At 38.8% G+C, this 25,135-nt stretch overlaps 1 protein-coding gene across 1 annotated transcript in view; it reads right to left on the reverse strand.

The window, feature by feature from the left end:
- ARHGEF38 (Rho guanine nucleotide exchange factor 38) overlaps window positions 1-25,135 on the reverse strand; it is a 128,100-nt gene that overhangs the window by 45,175 nt on the left and 57,790 nt on the right. Inside the window, exons 3-4 of the mRNA XM_047857089.1 lie at window positions 20,625-20,748; window positions 1,433-1,580 (exon numbers count right to left, since the gene is read on the reverse strand). Of these exons, the coding sequence (XP_047713045.1) occupies window positions 1,433-1,580; window positions 20,625-20,748 (272 nt within the window). The remainder of the gene's footprint in view (window positions 1-1,432; window positions 1,581-20,624; window positions 20,749-25,135) is intronic.

A 25,135-nucleotide genomic window follows, 5' to 3' on the forward strand; every position in this document is an offset into this window, starting at 1 on the left:
CCTGGAAAGACATTTTCCAGAGACCAGTAATTCCCCTATCCATGGGTTCATTTCTCGGGGTTTCTGTTACTACGGAAAAACCGTGATCCGAAAGCAGATGGTCCTCCTTCCGATGACTGATCCTAAGCAGGTCCATAGTAGCCTAACACTACTTCTCAAGGCCTATGTCATTCACCTAACTTCATCGCATCATCATGGAGGCATGTTATCATCTCTCATTATCACAAGAAGAAGGGTGAGTATAGTACAACAAGATATTTTGAGAGACAGACCATATAACTTTTATTGCAGTATATTGTTATAATTGTTCAATTTTAGTTATTGTTGTTAAATTCTTACTATGCCTAATTTATAAATTAAACTTTATCATAGGTATAGGTATGAATGTATACAAAAAAAAATAGTATATATAGGGTTTGGTACTATCCAAGTTTTCAGAAATCCAGTGTGGGGGGGGGGGTCTTGGAATGTATCTCCCATGGATAAGATGGGGGATTACTGTAGTCTCATGATTTCATTTTCATAATGGGGGAATATGCTAGAGGCTCAGACTGCTGGGTATGCTTTGATTAAGATATCACAACTCTCTCTGGCTAATTCTTTGACAATGGGTAATCCTTAGAAATGAAACATCACAGTAGAACCACTAGGTAAGATGTGGAGTAGGGCAGAAATGTCGGCTTTAGCTTCATGTGGTAGAACACTGCATACAAAATAAGATACCAATTCCATTTAGGAGAATCAACCCAAACACATATCCATATTTATGCATATAAATAAAATCAGAAAAAATGCAAGCTGTGGTTAATACATGGTCTAGCAATGAGTTAATACCTGGAATCGCAAGTGTTTTTATCTTATTTGTACTTCCTTATATTTTTTAGATTTTTATGGTGAATAATTTCCTCCAGATTAAAAAAAAATGTATATTAGGTAGCACCAAAACTTTAAGGATAAAGAAGGAAGGCATAACTAACTCCTGAAACTAACTTGAACAGGGTCTGACTGAACCTGGTCTAGTGAATCTGGGGAAAAGTGAGAGCCATCAGAGAACCATGGAACATTCCACTAACTTTATTATTCCACATGCTGCAGTGGTCACGGTGCCCCATGCTGTCTCATGGTGGGGGGTGGGCAGGGAGGTAACAACAGCTTTAAGAAGGGCCTTTTCTTCCACATTTCATTTTTTGATATTGCATTTTTCTATCTCTACAGAGCCCTGAATCTTCTCCCATGTTATTTTTAGTCATGCTCACAGGGGGGAGAAAAGAGTCAATCAGGGTTTCTGGCATGTCAGCTTTTCATAAAGAGAACACAAAGTGGAGCTCCCAGCAAGCCTCATCAAATATAGGATTTATGTGAGAACTTTCATCTACATCCAGTTAAAATGTTCCCTGCTAGGCATGGAAATCATCATTTGAAAAGGCCTTACTTTAAGGACTGGATACAGTGGCTCAAATGTTGCTTCAGCTCTTCTTCCTTTTCATAGGATTCCAGTACACTGTGCGCCTCATCATGGTGGTAGCAGTAGATTTTATAAATATCTTCCAGGGGCCCTTTAATCTGCAAGAATACTTCTCCTGAAAAATGTAAAACAAAGGCAAAATGACATCAAGTCAACCAAACTGACATTCCACATATTTACTATTTGACAACGGTGACAGTGTTAAGAAGTTGGATAGGTCCCACTTCATCCCCAGGTTACTCAGGAGGGGTGGAAGACGTTCCTTTCCTTTTTCCTTTCCTTTCCCTTCCCCTTCCCCTTCCCCTTTCCCTTCCCCTTCCCCTTCCCCTTCCCCTTCCCCTTCCTTTCCTTTCCTTTCCTTTCCTTTCCCTTCCCTTCCTTTCCTTTCCTTTCCTTTCCTTCCCTTGCCCTTGCCCTTCCCCTTCCTTTCCTTCCCCTTTCTTTCCTTTCCTTTCCTTTCCTTTCCTTTCCTTTCCTTTCTTTTCCTTTCCTTTCCCCCTTATTCTTCCCTCCCTCCTTTTTTCTTCCCTTCCTTCCTCTCATTTATAAAATGCAGGATAAAGAGCTTAATGGAGATAGGCAGCAAAAGAAGGTTGGTTTTCTCAAAGGTGACTATGCATTTGACTGACCTGGAGGATCCCAGTTAAGGAAAACACTTTAGAATCAGTCTGTATGGGTTTGAATCAGGCTGTGTTACAGACTTGGACAGGTAATGACTTGGACAAGTTACTTTGGCTCTCTGAATCTTATTCCTCCCAGAATCAGATTATTATTTTTATTATTATAGGCACAATAATAGATCCAATTTTATATGCTCATTATAAAAATTAAAGAGGTAGTGTGTAGAGTACAGTTCATACATAGTAAATGCTCAAAATGGAGCAATTATTGCTAATTTTTTAGAGGTAAGGAAAGTGAAATTTCAGGTTCAATGTAAATTATTTTCTTTTACTATTTATTCAGCTAACATTTCCCTTGGTATCTGAAAGACAAGCAATAGAGTTTAGGGATATAAAATATTTCCTTATATGTGATAGTAGAAGAATTGGCCATTATTCCTGTTAAAACTCAGTTGGATACTACTATAAACCAGAGTTTTATCACTGTATCTTCATATAACAACTTGGGCTAATTGTGTCCAAGCATTTAAAGCATCCTTTTTGATATTATGATAAAATTGGGTCTGTAACTGATGGCTCAAGCAGATATTGAATAGTTGGATTTAATGACCCACTCCATCACTTGAAAATATATATTAAGTATCCACTACATAATCCAGCACTGTGTTAAGATGATTTGGGAGACAGAAGAAATACGTGCTAGCATCTGCTCCCAAAGATACTGCAAATGTGGTCTTGACAATGATTTGGGATTGAACTGATTGAGAGTTACATGGACCTACCAATCTGCAGCTATTACAGTAACAACAGTAAGTCATTCTTCCTATGGAAATAGAATGCCCTTTGTATTTTCAGCATGCTTTGCGCATATTAACTGCTTAATTCCCTATATGTGTAAGGAAATAAGAGGTTATTTATCCCTATTAAACAAGGATGGACAAATCTGAGTTTGAAACACATGTATGATTTTCCAAAGTCCGGTAGAGGCAAAGTCAGGATTAGAGGCTATCTTCGCCTCAGTTTTTCCTCAGATGTCAGTCCCCAACACATTAGAGCTTTGCTGGACACTACACAAAGTGGTGTGGTTGGAAAGAACACTGAACTCAGAATCAGAAATCATTGTTGTTTAGGGTTTGGGTGGTAACTGAGTATCTCAGTTCTCATCACCCCTGAGGATGAATTTGAGAATTAAATGGAACATAGATGTAAAAAAAAACAAACATCTGGAACTAACTAGTTGCTCAATAAATATCACTTGTCTCTTAATGCTATTCTACTATCTCTAGAATTAAAACACTAGTACTTTTAAAGTATCACATTCTGTTCTAATTTATATCCAGCCAGTAAAAGACTTTCCTTCCCTTTCCATTAGATCGGATTTCAGACTGTGTGTGTGTGCACGTGTGCACATATGCATGTGCAGGTGTGTGGGTGTGTGTCTTGTTTGTTTTTTAGTAGCACTTTTTCTGGACTTGTATGGAAACTCAGTGTCTGTGAGCATCTTTGGAACTGAAGGGATGAGGGATTTTTATTTTGTTCCTGGGATTTTCCTGAATTCATCCTTCCACCAGTGTAATTTTGGCAGATTTGGTCTTCAAGACAGCAACACAAACAGTAAGAAGTAGAGTAGTTCCAAGAAGAGAAAATAAAATAGTATAGTAACTAAATGTAGGCTTGGGAACGAGAGTAACAGTGCAGGGTAGAGCAAGGACTTTGGCTGCTGAAAGGAATCATGACCCAGAAGTGGGAGCGAGTGACAGGCCCGGGTGAAACTCAGCAGCAAGTCCAGAAAGGATCTGGATACAGACAGCCCAACCCAAGATAGGATTACAAATATGTGTTCACTACAAAGCAGTTTAGAGTAAAGACAAAGAAAGGAAGAGGTAAGGACAACCTCATAAATCTGCAATAGGATCAAGTCAGAAAGTCAAAAAACAAGGGACAAAGACATTTATTTTACACACAATGAAACCATTAATTGTAAAGTCTCGTGCACATGCACGCCCACACTCACATATATTTTTAACAGAAGTGGTGTAGTTTGAAAGAATTTATAGCTCTCTCCTTACTAGCAGAGTCAAATTTTTTACTCTTTTCCAAGTAAAATTCTGTTGGGGATCTAAGAACAATTATTAAAGTTAAAAGATATTTAAGCACTCTAATTGAAAGTCATTTATTCACCCAAAGGCCAAGTACAACACTGGCGGGCAGAATATTTGATTCCCCTTCCAGCCCTACCAATGTATTCTGCTTCATAATAATGCAGATAAAGCGATGTGTCTTGCAGCAAAAAAGTGATTCTGTTTCCACGGTAACATAACTCTGGGCTGCGTTTCTTTAGTGGTGAAGGACAGCTGCTCTGTCTAATGGATGTGGGTTTGAAGGGATGATTAGGAGTGGAGGGAGGACTGAGCCAAGACCAGTGAAGGTAATTTCACTTCAGGCTGCCTGTCACAAAAGCACGAGAACGCTATAAAATAAATATAACTTTCGTGTGCTTTTTAAAAAGATTCTAAAACCCAAGAATTTCTGCATTGGCTTTCCCCAAAAGCAATCTCCATGCAGAGGAGAAAAAGTTATCTCCTCTACAAACAACTCCCCAAAATATCGACCATATTTTATGTCCTGGTATCATTTTTCCAGTGTTGCAAATTGTTGCCTTCACTAATGTAAATATATTCATGCTTCTTGGTCCACCTCATCTTTACGTCCAGACCCTCATGTCCATCCCCAAGATATACCATACCGTACAATTTGGCCTCTCTATTATTCTGACCCCACTCCAAGATGAATTTCCCCTGCAGGGCAGTAAACCAAGGTAAAGACAGTGACACTCAAGAGATCTCCTTGTCCAAGGCTTTGGCTTAGGAAAATAGCATAAAAGGGAATGAAGTAGTTACTCCATCCTGGTTTTACAATTTAATGAGTGACTATTTCACACCATGCACTTTGGTAGGTACTGCAGGTACAGAGAACCAAGGCTTCCCTCAAGAAACTTATAAAGGCCAGTGAAAGTAAACTCCCATTTGCCAGACTTTGTATAAAACACAGGGGGACACCTATTCTGCTCTTGAGCAATTTCCATAACAACCTGCCCCTGAAATAGGAGCTCTGAATGAGTACAAAGCATAGAGACACGCTGAGGGAGTAAGGTCTGTTCACAAGCTGCAAGTGGTTCTCACATGGCTGGACAGGGCCATAGAACTTAGGCAAAGTTCCAGAAGAGGCTGTATTTTTAGGCAGGAGCTAAGTCATGAAAGACTGTGTGTGTCATGAAGCAGCTGGAACTTTAGTCTGCAGGTGATGGAGAAGCACAGATGATTGATATTAAGTGGCAGTAATATTCTAGAAAGATTACTCTGGTAATTAGTCATATGAAAGATGGAATTTGAGGGAGGAGTTAGTGAGACTGGAAAAGAGAATCCAATTAAAAGGCTTCCATAGAAATACAACAAATAAATAATGAGGGCTAACACAGGAAGTTAGAGCCCTAAGAAAGAGTGCTCTAAAATAAATTGTGTGTTTTCAAATCCTGGTTTTACCATTTACCCCTGTGACATTTGGGAGAGTTACTTGACTTCTCTGTTCTTTAATTTCCTGATCTATAATATGGACAAATAATAGTAATAGTAGGGTTGTTTGAAGATTAAATGAATTCAAAACATGTAATATATCAGTAGTTGGGATGTGCAAATGTCCAATAGATGTTAGCTATAACCACTAAAGCAAAACAGAGAGGATGGAGAAGAGGGCAAGAGACATTGACGTATATGAGAGATGAAGAGGTTAATTCCGAGCATATCTCAGGATTCTAGTTTCAGTAAGCATGTGGATGGACAATGATAATAAGATATGGAGTTTATGTGGAAAGATGGAAAGATGTTGAGTTTAATTTTAGATATACTGAATTTGAGTCATCCAAAATATATTTAAGTAGAGAAGTCCCTTATGGAATTTGATATATGAATCTGAGATTGAAGAAAAAAAATTCTGCCTATGATCCAGCAATTTCACTACTAGGTATTTATCCAAGGGATGCAGGTATGCTGTTTTGAAGGGGCACATGCACCCCAATGTTTATAGCAGCACTATTAACCATAGCCAAAGTATGGAAGGAGCCCAAATGTCCATCGATGGATGAATGGATAAAGAAGATGTGGGGTATATATATATATATATATATATATATATATATACATATATATAAACAAACACACAATGGAGCATTACTCGGCAATCAAAAAGAATGAAATCTTGCCATTTGCTACTATGTGGTTGGAACTAGATGGTATTATGCTAGGCGAAATTAGTCAGAGAAAGACAAATATCGATGACTTCACTCATATGAGGACTTTAAGATACAAAACAGATGAAAATAAGGGAAGGGAAACAAAAATAATATAAAAACAGGGAGGGGGACAAAACATAAGAGACTCTTAAATGTGGAGAACAAACAGGGTTACTGGAGGGGTTGTGGGAGGGGGGATGAGCTAAATGGGTAAGGGGCATTAAGGAATCTACTCCTGAAATCATTGTTGCACTATATGCTAACTTGGATGTAAATTAAAAAAAAAATTTAAGAAAATGGTAAAAAAAAAAAAGTGTTCTGAAAAAGAGGTGTAAGAATGTAAAGCTCGGGAAACAGAAGCCATAACTTTGCTATGACCATGCAAGAAAGTCTACAGAGTGAGAGGAGGGCTTCAGGACCAAATGCTGGGGCACACTAATATTGAGGGAGCCCAGAGGGAAAAGAGTCTGCAGAAGAGCTTGAGGAGTCTGGAGAAGAAAGGAAAATTCTGATTGGTGTCAGCCAGGCCAAGGATAAAATAGAAATACGGCAGAGAGATTGCATAAGTTTGTGGATGACAGAGCTGCCATTGTCCCCCAGTATGAGTACTCACCGTGAAGCAATAACATTTTTGGCTACAGCAGAATAAAAACTAAATTTCCTAGCCTCCCTTGCAATAGGGGTGGCCATATAACGAAATCTGCAAAAAGTTGTCCTGTGACAATATCCAGGAACTTCAAGAGGCAGATAGCTCATTATTAACCCCTTCTTCACCATATTTTCCTTTGTTCTGCTACCTGGAACTTGAACATTACCTGTACATGAAGATATGGGTAAGGAAGAAGCTTGTATCCCAGAGGACTTTGCAGAGCAGAGATGCTGTATAGATATAAAATATGTGCCTTGAGACTATTACACCAAAGAGAAATGAACATCTCTTAATTAAGCTGGTAATGTTTTGTTTTGTTTGCTGTTTCTACCAGCTGACCTTAATTCTAATCAACACACTGTTTCTTCTTCTTCCATAAGAAAATATTTTGGGAGGAATCATGACAGTTGAAGGGACCCTCTTTACTGCCCATAAAATATAACTCAAAAATTCTATGAAAATATTACTTAAATTGTTACTTATGAAGAGTTTAATGGACTGGATGTTTATTTCCCCCTAAAATCCATATGTTGAAGCTTTAACCCTCAGTGTGATGGTTTTGGAGGTGGGACTTTTGGGAGATACCCGGGTTAAGGTTAGATAGTGGGTGTGGAGCTCACATGATGGGGTTAGTGCCTTGTGAGAAGAGGAAGAGACATCAGAGCTTTCTCTATCCACCATGTGAGGATATAGTGAGGAGATAGCTGTTTGCAAAGTAGGAAGGGGGCTCTCACCAGGAATCAGACACCTTGACCTGGACTTCTCACCCTCCAGAACAGTGAGAAATAAATATCTATTTTTAAAACAACAAGTCTAAGGTTATTTGTTATGGCGGCCTGAGATGACCAAGACACAGAGATTAAAGTACAAAGTTACTGGGGTACCTGAGTGGCTCAGTTAGTTGAGCATCTGACTCTTGATTTCAGCTTGGTCATGATCTCACAGTTTGTGAGATCGAGCCCTACGTCTACTCCCATGTCTAGTTCTGCGTCGGGATCTGTGCTGACAGAGCAGAACTTGCTTGGAATTCTCTCTCCCTCTCTCTGCTCTCTCCATCTGCCCACACCTCTCCTTTATCTAAATAAATAAATAAATAAATAAATAAATAAATTAATGAAAAACCTTAAAAAAAAGTACAGAGGTGGCTCATTTGGTTGAGCGTTGGACTCTTGATCTTGGCTCAAGGCATGATCTTATGGTTCGTGAGTTTGGTTGGTAAGTTTGAGCTCATTCATCAGGCTCCACTATCAGTATATTCTCTCTTCCTCTCTCTTTGCTCCTCCCCTGCTCACACTTGCATATGCGCTCTCTCTCTCTCTCTTTCTAAAAATAAATAAATATACTTTTTAAAAGTACAAAGTTACTCCTATTAGCAAGAAAAAAATATGTAATAAGTTCAACTCTAAAAACCAACTACATACAGTGATGTTAAAAGAGAATTTTAGTTAAAATCTTAAGCATAAATTATGGTCTAAGATATATCCCAAAAGAAATTTCTGCAGTTCTAAGTAAAACTGGTTTGTCAAGGCAGAGTATACACAACACAGAGAAGGGAGTGAAAAGGCTTTGAGGACAAAGGGTAGATATGACCTACTCCCTAGAAAGAATGCCTAAGAACTGGGTGAGATAATATGAGCCTCTGGCTGTCACTCCCCTGAGGGACACACAGCTAAGTAAACCTTCCACCCCCAAATGAAAGAGCTTTGCTTGCAGCTTTTACCCAGGAGATGCAATGAGAGCTCCCCAGTCTGCTTAGCCTCCTTGGAGGAGAGCCCAGCTGTTGGGACTGAACAAGGCAGTAGATTAGCCAGCCAAAATGCCAGATCATGTATATGTTTCCTTCCTTTCCTTCCTAGTCCCCTTCTGTTCTCCAGAAGAGGGTAAAGTGAGGAGGGGAGATGAGAAGAAAGAGATTGTAAGAGTATATGCTGCTTACAGAAACCATCACCTTTGGCCTTGAGTCTCACTTAGTTCCTACCTAGCCTGGAAATAAAACTGACAACTATGCATACCCTAGTGACCCTGGTTAGGGTTATGAAGTTTAAACCAAATACAGGTGCCAGGTGGTGCATGCAACCATGGGATTAAAGCAATCAAATCCCTTGAGTATCAATTTTAAGAAGACATTTGTGAAAAAATCATTTTCATAGAAAAGAAGGCAATGGAAAATTTTTGTGAATTCTTTTTTTTGTTTTTTTTTTCATGAATTCTTAAGATAAAATGAAACTTCAAAGTTGTTTCATGTCTGTGGCAGTGGCTTTGGGTAATAATTCGACATTCCTTGGTGCTCATATTTCTCTTCTGGTATCAGGAATATGTTGGTAAAAAATTTTCAGAAGCTCTGGAGTAAGATAAGTTCAGAAAAATGAATTTGGCAATTAGATTTGACAATTCTGAGCTCTCTGGTGACATGGTAACAGCAATTTCAGAGGCATCATTCGAGGCAGGATGGAGAGGTGAGGAAGTGGGACCAGTAAGGCTAGCTAAACTGTGAAGAGAAAAAAGAGAAAGGAGGGGGAGCCACAATGGGGTTGTGGGGTCCTGTTCCATGGCCATTGCCGCGTCTAGTGCTGGGAGGACAGTGATCATTGTGAAGGGGTCTATCAAAGGAGAAGCAATTCTACAGCTGAGGCAGCAACCACCCAACATACCTGGCAGTTGGAAGTTCCTAGATGCAGGGCAAGACAAACAGGAGCATTAGCGGGCATGGAGATGGACTGTGTATAATACGTAATAGGACTTGTATAAGGAAGAATTAGGATCTCCTTCTGGCTGTGTCCAGAGTTAGTGACGGCATTGGGGCAAATCAGGCTCTTGCAGTGAGGTGGTTGAATGCTTCTTAAGTATTTCTCCAATGCTAACATTCAAGAATATTGCTGTTTATTTTGATGATAACTCATGGTCTCTTCCCGAACCTTTTTGACTTCCTGGATACTTTAACTCTAGGTGGGCATTTTTATAAAAAGTGGCACATTAAGAAAACACTAGCTCTCTGAGACCTGAAAGTGAAAACATTTCTACTGGCTGGATGAGGAAGAGATACATTAACTTTTCCCCCCTCAAGGTGGATAGCACCGATGACTCTGTTCTTCGACTAATCCAAGACTCTCCATTTCTCTCACCTTAGTAAATACCTCTCTTGAGTGCTAGCCTCTGCTACAGCTAGCTGCACTCTAGTACCCACCAGCCTCTGAAGATGCCACAGGACAAACCACAGGCAGACTTGGTAACAAAAGCAACAACAATCACTGTGTTCCTTCTGTGGGCCAGCCACCGTACCGAACACTTCTCATTCTCTCCATCATTTATTTCATTCACTCAGTGCTACTGAGGACACTGTTCTAGGTGCTGGTGAAGCAACAGTAACAATACATGTAAGAATTCCTCCCCTCATGGAGCTTACATTCTAATGGGAGTATTCCTCATGTCTTGTACCCGTACGCCATGAAGGACTTGCTGTTCCCATTCGAAATATGAACAAATGAAGGTGGCATCTATTGCTAATTGCTTATCCATTCTTCCTTGTTCTAAACAAACAATATTTATTTAAAAAAAAATTTTTTTAACGTTTATTTATTTTTGAGACAGAGAGAGACAGAGCATGAACAGGGGAGGGGCAGAGAGAGAGGGAGACAGAGAACCAGAAGCAGGCTCCAGGCTCTGAGCCATCAGCCCAGAGCCCGACGTGGGCTCAAACTCACGGACCGCGAGATTGTGACCTGAGCTGAAGTCGGACGCTTAACTGACTGAGCCACCCAGGCGCCCCGAAACAATATTTAGACCAGCAACACACCCAATGAAAAATACTGACCTTTCTCCGATCTCTGGTAGTTAGGGGTGGCCAAGCACGTGTGTGAGTATGTATTTACGTGTGCATGTATACGTGTAAGAAATGAAATGTGTGTGTGTGAAATGAAATCATGACATATAGGCTGAAGTCCCTGGGAAGGCTTGGAAACAAGCCTTGGGAGGAGGCGGTTTTGCTTTGATTGCCTGCAGGAAGGAATACTTGGCAGTGGAGGAGCCATCGTGAGTCCAGGAGGCCAAACACCACACAAGGACTATGAAGGAAAACGCTGCAAGGAGCCAGCATGTAGTCACCCCAGTTTTGAACTACTGAATTATGGATTTCTTGTTATGGGAGGAGAACGGCCCCTTTTCAGTTAAGTTCTTTGGTGAGGTCTCTATTCCAGGTAGGCAAGTGCAATCTTAACTGACCCCAGTGTCTTGGCCCCAGCCATAGGTCTAGTGGTGACAGAGTCAGCATGAAAGCACAGACTTGTCTCCCCCCAAATGCCATGTTCTCTCTGGGCTACCATGTACCTATAAGGCTTTTGCCTCTGCAAACGCCTTCTCATGTTCACCCCCTGCCTATTGGGAAAGTGTTCAGGGGCTCATAGAACTCTGGACTTGGCACTGTATTTCTATGTGTATTCTGCACAATATTTGGTTTTTCCACGCTCTATTCAGATCTGACTGCACAACTAAGCCACGGACCTTCGTGAGCCGGCTCCCCAGTGCAGGTTCCTAGAACTTAACATTCTCTTCAGAGAACAGAACTGTAGAGCTTGTTACTAAGCCACTCTGGCTTTATTTTTCTTACAAGAAATAAGTCCTTGTAGCCCTAGGAAGCCAGCTTGACCACACTCAGGAGATTGGAAGCCCAACCCCACATCGTACCCTGCTGACAGCTTCCTGCTGATTTTTCCTTTCATGTATGGATTTGCTTATTCTTGACCTCCTCCCCACCCCCAAAAAACCTTTTTTCCAATAGGCACACTGTCTGGTAGCTTTTCTGTTACTGCTGACATTTAGAATAAAATGCCCTGATCTGTCAGCTGCTGCATCTGGGACTTGCCCCTACTGGCCTCACATTCAGTATGTGGGTCTGGGATGTTCCCGGGCTGTCCCAGCTGGCCAGAATTAACTAAGTTGAGCCTACCTGTGTCCTGAGTACCACACACACACACACACACACACACACACACTGTAGAAGAATTATTCAGGTGAGCCACTTTGTGGCATTTCCCATATGGCAACATGACATGAATTATCAGTGACTAATGTTCTTCTCACAAAATCACTGCTAAAGGCACAGATTCCTGCTTCAGGGACATACAAGAGACACTGCTTTAGGAGAACAAAGTACTGCCGTAGAACAACAGTGCATCACCCACTACACCTTCAAAGAACAGAAAGCTCTAAATTGTCTTTCTCTCAAAGGAGAAACTCACCCTCAGGAAAAAGCATATGAGAAAGTGCAATTCCTTTACCACAAGCTTCTTTCAGCTCTGGTTCTCACTATAGTGTGCCCGAGGTAAGCACAGAAGATAGACTCAAACATATTCAAAACTCAGTCTTTCTTTTAATTCTTTGAAACATTACAGCATTGTTGCAAATGTATATAAGAGGAAGCAAACTCTGTTTTGGTTATCTATCTATGTAACAACCACCTCAACACTTAGAACCTTAAAACAGCGACTGTTTTGATTTTCTCTTACAATTCTGTGGGTTGGCTGGAATCAGGCATGTGGTTCTTCTGCCCGCCCCCCTCCCGATGCCTGCTGGGGCCGCAGTCATCCCAGGGCTTAACTGACTGGTTGGTCCAAGATGGTTCATTCACAACTCTGGTGCCTTGGCAGGGACAGAAGGAAGGCTGGCACCAGCCAGGATTCTGGGACAGCTGAGCCACTTTCTCACCCTATATAGTCTCAGGTCTAATCTCTTTCCATATGACCTCTCCATGTGGTATTTCCAGCAGGGTAACTGGACTTCTTAAATGGCGGGTTCCTCACAAAAGAAGAAACTTCCAGGCTTTCTTAAGGCTTAGGCTCAGTACCTGACACAGTGTCACTTCCATTTCATCGTATGAGTTAGTGAGTCTCAGGGCCAGTCCAGAGTCAATATGGGACTAGACTGCATAGCAGCGTGAGAGGCATGGTCTATTGAGAGCCATCTTGGGAAAGTGACTACTGCATTGATATTCACTCTATGGAATGTGGAAATGACATTTGATATGTTAAATCATGCTTTGTGGAAGAAAACGTGTTGCCTTATTAGCTCTGTGAATCATCAAGATGCATAGATATTGGGAGCATCTAGAAGCTACACATATCCAGTGAATCTAAGTGTTTCAAAAACATGATCAGGACCTCTAGGGGGGAAAATCACATTTTATTCAATGGTTGCATACACAAGAAATAAAGCTCGGTAAATAGATGGGTAAATTTAATATTCTCAGTATAGCAAGTTAGTAATATCATGTATTGGATATTTATTAAGAATAGGCACTGGGCCATCATTATTTATACATGATTTTACTTAATCTTTACAAATACTCTATGGGGCGAGTAGTATTACCTCAAATTTCCACATGAGAAACTAAAGTTCCATGAGATTTTGAAACTTGCCTAAGATTGAACATGTAGTAATTGGATGAGTCAAGATGTATACCTAAGTTGACCTGATATTGAAACCCTTGCGTTTTTAAACTCTATCATTTTACTTGTTTTGTCTTTGCTCACTGTTTTCTTAAATTGTTACAGAATAATCGTCCTTTTAAGTGGAAACAAGAGCCACATCTTATATTCCCATCTCTAAAGATTTAGAACCCATTTTCTACTTAGACAGCCTGCTGAAGTCAAGATTTTAAAATCCAGTTTTTATCTTGGCATGATAGTCCAGACCATTTCCCAGAGCTCTCATATCTACAAACATATGCCTCTGTGCTTAAACTTGAACTTCATCCAAACCCCAAGGTTATTAGTGAGTAAAATCCTCCTTCTGGTTTTATCTAGGTATCTGGATAGTTTCCCTTTGGCACTAGAGCCGTGAATCACAACTTCTCATTCGTGCCATCTAAGGACAGAGAAATGGAATACCTGTGCTTGGATTTTGTGGTAACGTGATTTTGGAAATGTCTCACCAAAAAATCAGGTTATCCTGGTGAAAGATTTAGTAGTAGAAATTGCTGTTGGTGGCATGGGGTAGAAATTGCCAGTGAACTCTGTATTGATTCGGCTACTATGTATGGGTCATGGAGGGCCTCCTTGCCACTATGCTCCAGACACATTAGGTTGTTGTCATTTACGATAATTTCCTATACTCTCCTGCCTTGGGGCCTCTATGCCATTTGTCATTTAGAAAGTCATTTCCTTCAATCTCCACCTTTCTAAATCCTTCAAGTCCAAGCTCAAAATCCACTTTCCAGATCAAGGTTTTTTTCATCTAAGTTGAATTAATCTCTATGAATGTGTATTAGCTATTGCTGCAGGAAAAAAAAAATCACCCCAAAACTTAAAGGTTTAAAACAACACTATTTGCTCACAATTCTCTGCATTGACAATTTGAGTGAGGCTCAGCTGGGATGGCTTGTCTCCAGGTGTCGTTGATGGGGTTACTCACGTGTTTGCAATCTGTAACCAGGGACCAGCTGGCTGAGGAGGCTGCACTCACATGTCCAAGGCCTTGACTGTGTTGATTGAAATGTTGGGTAGTTTGAGCCTGCTCTATCCCTGAGCGGAGAGTGGATGTCACAAGGCTGTTGTAGAACATCATTTTGCCACATTTTATTGGTCAAAGCAAACCATACTGCTAACCCAGATGTAAAGGGTACGGAAACTAAAATATGAATCCATCTCTTTCTTTTTCAAATATGGCCTTACTGTTTTATTTTTTTAATTTATTTTTCCATAATCTTCCTCAAAGTTGCGATTTATGATTGGTAAATGAAATTGTGTGAGGCGAACATGATAACCACTACACTATGGAAACGGTAAATGAAATTGTGAACACACTCAGTTGAGCTTTCTCTCTAAACCATAGTATTTTTAGTTTCTAATTAACTAATTTTATACTTAACAGAAAATTGCAAAAATAGTACAGGTAGTTTCCAGGTGTCCCTCACTCAGCTTCCCCAGGGTTAACATCTTGGATAACCACAGTACAATTGTCAGAAAAGGAAATGAACTCCGAGTGCTTTGGTACTGTTAACTAAACACCGTATTTGAACATCAACACTACATTCTTTTACTGTTCTAGAATCTATCCAGGCTTTCACTTGCATTTATTTGTTACTCCTCCTTAGTCTGCTGCAGTCTTAAATTACAGCAGTTCCTCCGTCTCACCTTATCTTTAATTAATTTGACATTTTAGAAGAATATCAATCCATTATTTTGTCAAGTGTCCCTTACATGAGTTTGCTAATGTCTAGTGTTTTCTCGTGATCAAACACAATTGCACATATTTGGGGCAAAAGTGCTACAGGTATGATGTTGTGTCCCCCTCAGTGCATTGTACTGAAGGTTTATGATGTGAATGCATGTTATTTCCTGGCATCGTTGACTTTGGGTTAGGTGGTCTTTGCCTGGTTTCTCACTGTAAAATTACCATCTTTCCCTTTAAGGTTAATAGTCACTTAGGAGAAACTTTGAAACTATGGAAAGTATATTTCTCTTCAAACTTTCAGGCACTAAATCAAACACTGATCAGTGGATTCTGTCTGCAACAATGACGGCACTGTTTGGCTAATGGGGGGTTTCGATTTTCCTCTTTCCTTCTATATCATTGAAATCTACTATAAAAAAGACCTTTCCTTTCTCCTCACTTATTTATATCAGTATGAACTCAATATTTATTTTATTCTATGGGTTAAAATCCAATACTACCATTATATATGTTGCTGCTCAAAAACGTAGGCCATATTTTTTTTTTAAGTGGGAAAATACTCTTCTATAAGTGCAGAGGCACTTAATAAGCTTAAAGAAAATTCTGCTAAATGGAAAATATTAAAATTATGATTACATATCTCTTTATATTGAAATATATGAATATTTGGGCTGAAATATTTCCCAAAGTACTGACTTTTAGCCTCCATTTGGATTCTTTTCTTTATTTTGCAAAATAAGCTAACCAAAAAGGTGTTTCTATTTGTGATTTTTGAATATTTTTCCAAATATCGATCTTGTAAAATCTGGTACAGGATAAAACTTTATCCTATTTAATAGGAATTCCATCAACACTTCTTTCCATAAGTCAAGTTTTCTAAAATAGAATTATAGAGTTTTAAAATGAAATCTTTTACATAATAGAAACTCTCATTTTTAAAGCTAATTCCTTGTTTCAGTAGGGATAAATTTCAATGTCTTCCCATTTGCAATTTTGTGCTTAATAACAGATTAAAAATCTGATGTTACTTTCCCCCTTTCTCTGTTGAATATTTTAACTAAAGACTCCTAACTAATTTTGAACAGAATGTCTATTTCTAAAAGTTGATCAGTGGCACTAGAAGCAAATAAAGTGTTAGTCATGCATAAGATTGTTTTTTAAAGACATCAACTTTATCCTCCAAATATTACATGTATGTAGCTTACTCTAACTTTGTATATTTAAACTACTTGTGAATTTTGACTACAGTCACCATGTCAATTTACAGAATATCACAGCTTTTGTACATAATCACCATGATCAATCTCAAGTAAATTTCTGCTCCATATTTTTCTTACTTTGGTAAAAACATTATTTTACTGAGTTGCTGTGCTACTCGCAAATATATATTCACATTATCACGTGCATTCACTAGTTTACTTTTAAAAATAACACTAACATTTACAATAAGTTCAGAAAATTCCCCTTTGACACAATAAACTTCCAAAAGCTTTTCTTCAGTTCTGTGAATTGGTTAAACATTTTTAAATCATTATTGGAATTAATTAATTTTTTTTTTATTTAACTCATCTGCTCACACTGTTATAAAAGTGTCATAATTTAACGGTTTGTAAACTCTTCTGCTATTGGTGTCAACTCATTAATAGCCATTGCTTTACATTCTCACAGGCCCGAGGAAACTCAGAACTAAAACTGAGAGAAATTAACTTAGGAGAACTGTTCTTTGACCTAATGAAGCCCTGCTGCATGAAGTGCTATGGAAACACATCTTCCGCAGCCGCAAGTGCTAAACCACACGCACCTGGGCTCAAAAGTATAGGTAAGATTAAACAAGTGGGAAGGAGGTCAAGAAGAAGTTTCCAAGTGAAGTAGTGGCATGAACAGAAGCACGGTCAGGAAATGCCAAATGCCAAGGTGTTAAAATAATGGGCACAAGGGTGCCTGGGTGGCTCAGTTGGTTAAATGTCTGACTTCAGCTGAGGTCATGATCTCGCTGTTTGTGAGTTCGAGCCCCATGTCTGTACTGACAGCTCAGAGCCTGGAGCCTGCTTCAGATTCTGTGTCTGTCTCTCTCTCTGCCCCTCCCCTACTCATGGTCTGTCTCTGTCTCTCTCAAAAATAAATAAACATTAACAAAATTTAAAAAAATAAAATAATAGGCCCAATCTTCTTAAAACAATAACTAACGTTTGATGTAGGTGTTGCTGTTCCTTCAGCAGATTTCTGTCTTCTGATTGTCTTATGGTCAGCAATAGCATTTAGGACCCTGTGGTGGATGGCAAGTATCCTGTGTGTTATGGGTTCGTCATCAACTTTCTTGAGAAACAGAAGATCAATACTGAATTTTTATAAAATATGCATAGATTAAACGCTTGCTTCTGAAAGGGTTTATTGCAAAATAAAATAAGCATAACCAGATAATTAAAAAGTTATGGATTCATATCATAAGATAAATTACCAGACTATTGTAGCAACAGTATCTGGATACTCTCTGTGGCAGGACTGCTAAGCCTCTACTTCCCACACATTTTTCACTTACAAATAATCTTTAATTCCCTATATGTTTCACTAAAACTCACTGACTATTATCCTGGTGGCTTCATGGCTCTTACAGGTTATGGCATGGGCCACCCATCATGGGCCACCCATCACAGGCCATGACAGACTAAGTGCTCTACCCAGTGGCAGCAGGATCTGTAGAATCAGATACATCTCCCGCTACCACCAGAAAATGTTACTAGCTGCTCGTGTCCAAATGCCATCTTTTTATCAGACAACATTGTGCATGTTGCACTTCATAAGGTTGGGAAAGGGGAGATGAGCTGTCTTTCGGAGTTTAGCATGTGCTATGGTGAGAACTATGTCAAGTGCACCTGCCTCTTATATTCTATTAGGAGAGACTGGTTAGAAATTGAAGTACAATGAAGAGGTCTTACCAACTCTCTTGTAGTGCAGCTATTAATAATGATCCTCTTTAAAAAGGAGAAAATCCAGGACAAATGCTCAACTGGACTGGCTGCTAGAAGAGAAGGCTAAAACCAGAATGTTCTAGGTAAATCAGGATACTTCTCTCCTTAAACCTGGAATTGTCTTTGACTCCAGCACATGCAACCAACCCCTAAGTCTTGTTTATGTTTTATCTGACATTTCTCTTGAATTTGACCCCCAGTTTTTATTCTCACTGTATCCACTTTAGCCTAGATAATTGTTACCACACAACTGTGTTATTTATAACAACCTATTTACAGATCTATGACCCATTTTCTCCTTCTATCCATTCTCTTCAACTTACCGCAGTTTTCTTTCTCCAGAAACTTGTGTGTCTCATCACACCCTTGCTGAAAAAATCTTTTAATGGCTCCTCAGTACCTGCAGAGTGAATTCCAAATTTGATTCGAAGTATAGTCCGCCCCTATTCTATACTGACAGATTCATTTCTTACTCCTTCCTTCCATGAATCCTTCACTCCTGCTTGGCTTGATCTCTCACCATTTCCTAAAAATGCTTGGCATTTGGCATTTGCTGTCCATGCTTGTGTTCATGCTGTTGCTTCTACTTAGTCTTCGGGACCTGGACCTCACTTGTTGAAATCTGACCTGTAAGTCCAAGTAACATCTTCAAGAATCCTTTTGTGACTCCCCATCTAGAAATACTTTTTATCCCCTGAAGTTCCGCAATAGTGTAGAAAATAGTCTGAGGGTGTATTATACAAACACCTTCAATTCAAAGAGCTTTTCAGTGGCAAACTCTTGAAGGACAGAGATGATCTCTTTCATCTTTTGATACCCAACAATGCCACACAGTACCTTTGAACGTGCTGCTACTTACTAAATATTCACTGAGTGAGATAGTAAATGAATGGCCAATGAGTCCACACTGAGGTAATAATGAATAGAGTCCTTTCTTGAGAAAATATATTTACAACTTGATGGAAACTGTTCGTCAGTTTGGTCTGCCATAACAAAATACCACAGACTGGGGGGAGGAAGGGCTTAAACAACAGACATTTATTTCTCACAGTTCTGGAGGCTGAGAAGTCCAAGACCAAGGTGCCAGCAGATTCAGTTCCTAGTGGAGACCTCCTTCCTGGGTTGCAGACAGCTCCCTTCTTGTGTCCTCACGTGGTGAAGAGGGAGAGAGAGGACTCTGGTCTCTCTCTCTTTCCTTATAAGGATACTAATCCCATCATGGGGGGACCCATGATTCATCTAAACCTAAATTATCTCCCAAAGGCCTCACCTCCAAATACGGTTACATTGAGGGTTAAGGCTTCAGCATATGAATTTTGGGGAACACAAACATTCAGTACATAACAGGGACATTCAGTCACAAGTAATGATTAAACATAAACCTGTCAGTAGGAGAATCTTTTTGAGTGAGCTGACCTTTTGGTCTGTAAAACACTACAAATAGGTTGAGTCACCTTTGCATAGTCTCAGCCTCGCTTATTAAACTTTGAGTCTTCCGTAAATACTAAACAAGATCAATTTCATTTTTTATAACTCTGATTTCCATTAACAAAGACATTATGAATAAAGATATAAGGTGCGAGTGTGGGTTTGTGTCTCTGTATATATCTCAAAGAAAGGATCTACATCAAACTGATAACAGTGGTTACTTACAGGGAAGATAGTGGCATTGGAGGGGTGTATTATTCTTGTACTCCTGATATGTTTCAATAATTCTGTAGTGAACATACATTGCATGTTATGTGTAAAATAGAAAAATAAGAAAAAATTTAAAGAAGTCTTAGCCTCCATGGCACTATGTGTATGATCTCTCAGAAGTGTGACCTGCCTTCAAAAAGTTCACAACACAGTATTCCCTTTGAAACTCCCAAGAAATGAGGGGAATAAAAATTTGGCTCAATGCTTTTTCAATGACAAATCTTACCAGAGTAAGAAAATAATCTATGACTGAAAGTAAAAATCTATTTGGCAGGTAAATAATATAGAGAAAAAAGAGAAAAGCATGGGAAAGTAGAACTCGTGTGTTTTATATATTATAAAATCCCTTTACGCAAAAAATTTTACAATCCCAAAGTCAATGGATTCATAGGCCTAAGATCTGAAAAACACTGTGACTAAAATCATTAAAGCTATTAAAGTATTTAAATATTTAATTCTTTAAGGATCAAGTAAGTGTTAGCCATAAAACAAAATGAGAGAACATCTGGAAGGCAAAGAGGTTGAAAGATTGAAAATTAAAAAGCAAATGGTGTGCTTAGTGCTACTGTGGGTCCTCGGCAAATGGATATAAACCCATTTGAAGATAAATACAGAGTTTGTGTAATTACAATGAGCCTGAAGATGGGTTTAGCATTTATACATCTCCCGGGAAGCTTAGTGAGTCAGAAACATAAAACCAAAGCAAAGGGAGGTTATTAAAATATTATTTCCTGTTGTATTGTAGAACTCGAGAAGAGAATAAACATACCGATTACTTGCATGGCCGGTTCCACGTCTGTTGTGGCCTCTTCCAACAATGACAGCAGCTTGGCTGATATCTGATGCACAGATTCAATGTTGCTAAATAAGCTATCCACGTCCAGCCGATCAATCTGAAGAAACACAAACACTGAGCACCAGCTGATGGACAGAGACGCACTGTATTTAGGACATTTTCTCCTGCTAAACAGTAAGCATTTTCTGTGTCAGCCCATGCTGCTTCCATCAACCGTCGCTGTAAACATTCTTATTTGGTATTTCTAGAGTAAATGTGCAGTGTTTCATGCAAAAAAAAAAAAAAAAGGATGGTGCATCTGTTACCTTTTTCTTTATTTTGACCAAGTTTTAATGAGTTGGATGTACATGTGCATATTCCTATAAGAACCAGAGTATGAAGAAGACGTAAGCCACCTAATCAGTATTTTTATTAACTGCCATCTATGAGGGTATTGTACCAGTGTGTATGAATTTAGAACATTTTAATGCTTATACAGCAGAAGTCAGACCTCACTCTAGGCAAGTAACTATTTTCAAAGCTGTTCTAAAACCACAGATGTTCTAAAAGCGATGACAAGTAGATGTACTGAATTGCTTCCTGCTTTTTTTCTTAAAAGAAATGTGAATGGAAATTTCACCAAACATGTTCTACTAATTAAAGTTTCATCATATTTTGTAACTTCATGCACCCCCTCAAAAACCAGTATAATCATTCCTAGATCTTAGAGCCGGTGCTTATAATATTTTATTTATTCATTCATCTCTCCTTCATTAAGTATTTCCTGAGGGTCTTCTGTGTCTCAAGAATTATAATGAAACCAAACTCTGTCAGAGGCATTGGGTGATTAGTAGAGGGATGACCAATCATCCTAAGCTATCTAAGTAGAATTTGGTGAGATATGTGCCCTGATATTGCTGGATCTTACTCTAAATCTTTCTCTTGAGTTTAAGTCTGATCTCCTTTCATAATCAGATAGCATCTAATTGGCTCATGAGCAGATTGATAAAGGCTTCACTGGGCTACCACAGGGAATAGGAGTAGGAGTAGGAGTACATGAGGTCATAGGTGGGGAATCAAGTCATCAATCACCAAGTAAGTCATGGAAGAGCTTCAAAGGTAGAAACCAGAGCTGCTGGTTCACAACCAGGTCAGCAAATTAGGGATGAGACACAAGGAGTTCACCTAAGGATCAAAAAGGAGGCCAAGAAACTTAGGGAAATTGGGACAAAGGGTATAGGGTTAGAGGCCGATGTGGAGGAATTCTGTAGATGAAAAGTCAAGACTGCAGCTGTTTTCTCACGTTCTCAGCATTGGTTTCTCTAGATGTGCTAGGTCTATGGCGGAGGGAGAGGAGGAGGGAGACAATCTGCTCATCTTTTTATCTCATCCGTTTTTGACATTGACTCATCTGTTATTCCCCATACCAGACAGAGATATTATTTTGATATAGATACTCTGTTATTAAACATGGAAGCATTGCTTCACATTCCACCTTGTTTAAAATTTGGTGACTACGTCAGTTATTTCTTATGCAATATCATCTAGCTGTCCGCATTCCTCTGAACCATTATGGGAAATTCCTCACCTTCCTATCATCAGTCTTGTCTTCAAGAAAACTCCCAGCCTTATGTGTTATCAAATTCCATGTGATTCTATGTAGTGGGTTTATTTCAATATTTTAATTATTATTTGATTTTATTTTTAAAATTTTAAATTTAAGTTTTTTATGTATTTAAAAATAATCTGTATTTCCATGATTACATTGCAATCATTATTAGCTCTTAAGGTATCTAAGTATCTCACAAAATGTTCCTTTAAGTACTTTTTTTAATAATATAGGGCACATACGGCTGTTCTGCCTGAAATCTTTGGATACTTAAGACTTTCAATTTCTATTTTACAAAGTATATTTAATATTATGCAAAATATCTAAAAGGTAGGTAGCAGTTACATGACTTTTTTTGTAAATGAGATTTTTTTTCTTTAATTTTTTTTTCCACATTTTTATTTATTTTTGGGACAGAGAGAGACAGAGCATGAACGGGGGAGGGGCAGAGAGAGAGGGAGACACAGAATCGGAAACAGGCTCCAGGCTCTGGGCCATCAGCCCAGAGCCTGACGCGGGGCTCGAACTCACGGATCGCGAGATCGTGCCCTGGCTGAAGTCGGACGCTTAACCGACTGCGCCACCCAGGCGCCCCTGTAAATGAGAATTTTAATGGCTAAAAATGTCACATATTTCTGGGTACCACTGATTTAACACATTTTTATTCTAAGGAATTGCTTTATGCATTGGGTATTAATTAAATAACAATGGGGTAACTTTGCATAGTGCAAAATATGTTTTCTAAAAGTGGTGTATGAATTAAATTTTTGTAGATTGATTCACTTTATTAAAAGTTTTTTTTTTAATGTGTATTTATTTTTTGAGAGAGCGTGCGCACGAGAGAATGAGAGCATGAGCAGGAGAGGGGCAGAGAGAGAGAGAGGGACAGAGGATCCAAAGTGGGTTCTGCCCTGACAGCAGCAAGCCTCAGGAGGGCTCAAACTCACAAACTGTGAGAACATGATCTGAGCCGAAGTCAGAGGCTCAACCGACTGAGCCACCCAGGTGTCTCTAGATTGGTTCGCTTTAGATGTACCATTGAACACTTCTTAAAATCATATTTTGAAATGAATCTTTCTAACATAAAATTTCATTCCCAGTTTACTTGCTTTATATGATAAAAAATCAGATGTAATTGATAGAGTGTACCCTATTATTATTTCATTTTGTGAAATAATAATGTGAAAAGTTTCTTCTGAAAAGTTTAAAGGTTTTGTATTTATTATTTCATAGATCATTGCAACTTTTCTGTAAGATATGAATTAGTTTGAAGATAGAAAAGCTCACGTGGAGTGAAAAGAGGTACCATGTTCAAAATTATGAAGTTCAGGGCGGATTTGGAACTGGAAATTCATCTTTTAATCCTTTTCTTTAGTCCAATACCAGCAAATGCTGACAGAATATCTTGCCATCTCTGGATTTTTTGATGTCTTCCTGAGGTTTTCACAAAGTTGTTACTTCTGCAATTTATTTCTCAAGGTCAGAATTCTGTCTATCTGTCTAATTTAGATTTCAAATTCATTTTTGTAAGGATTTAATTCTATATTCTATCTGTAATCTTAGCCCAATGTAGCAAATACTAAGTAACAAAAATATAGAATTTAATTTTATTTCTTTTTGAAAGACAGAAAGGATTAAAACATCAATTGGCCTGGTTTCAATCGTCTGTATCACCATGGGCCCATGGGGATTCTGTGAATCATAAATTAAATTCACATTCAGTCATTGCTTTGCCAAGGAACAAACAAATGTCTGATCCAAATAGGCTTTTAAAACTGGTAGATGACTTTATAATTATTGATATAAATTCAAAGAAGCATTTATATACATTTATTAATCATTTACTAGAAATGGGCAATGCTCTAAAAGCTTAAGTTATATTTTAAATGGATTAAAAATTTATTTTTGGAAAAAAAAGCTTTAGTCTTAAGTATACATTATCCTAAGCAAAGTCAATACATAATAACTCAAATGTACAAAACAGAAAAATTAAAGGTTAGTGTTTCTGGTGCCAATTTAACTCTTTGCTTTACAAACATATTCATCACAGGATATACTTCATGTGGCAAGTTCGCATTACACTTAAATAACGTTAACCTTACAGTTCCATGTATGCAAAACTCCCAGGTATAAATATCTAAGTAAAGGAAAACAGACCTATAACATTTCATCAATTGGGTGACTATAATCATTGGTGTAGAGTTACTTTGGACTGCACAAGCACTTTAAACGCACTGTGTTTAAAGCATTTCTTGCATTGCCCTGCACTCATATCCTTGTCTGAGCTCTTTGTTTTGCTCACAGATGCTTTGCCCTCATATTACCTTACAACATTCTACTTGTCTGAAATGAAGATGGCAATGATAGTGTTTGTCCAGTAGTTTTGCCCATCTCTCTCTCCTTTCTGTTGCTTTCTGGGGGGGAAGCCAGAGCTCCCCAACTCTGATTGGGTGGAATTGTCAGTCATGGTACCCTGACTCCCTCCCCACTCCCTACAAGGTGGACATGTGACCTAACTGGCCACAGTGATTGGCCCAGGATGTGCAGGTTCCCAAGTAGAACCAATGAGGATCCTCCCAGATTTTTAATGAATAGAAGGGTCTGGATTGTAAGCGCTAAGTATATAAGTTTCTATCTTCGGCAGTCATCTTTGTGGAGAGTTTGATTGCCATAAATTTGATACAGAGAGGGAAGCTAAGTCTGGGTCTACCTTGCCTAAGGCAAGATATCTTTATTACAGAAGCTAATAAATTGCCTTTTTATTTAAGCTAGTTTGAATTTTATTTGTTACTTATAACTAAATGGGGACTAATACACTTTATTTCTAACCAAAAATCTCACTTCCTTTTAAGTAACTTTCCTGTTCCCTTGATTAGAATGAACCTCCCTCTCCTTG

The sequence above is a fragment of the Prionailurus viverrinus genome, chromosome B1 (assembly GCF_022837055.1).
Source record: "Prionailurus viverrinus isolate Anna chromosome B1, UM_Priviv_1.0, whole genome shotgun sequence".
NCBI lineage: Eukaryota > Metazoa > Chordata > Mammalia > Carnivora > Felidae > Prionailurus > Prionailurus viverrinus.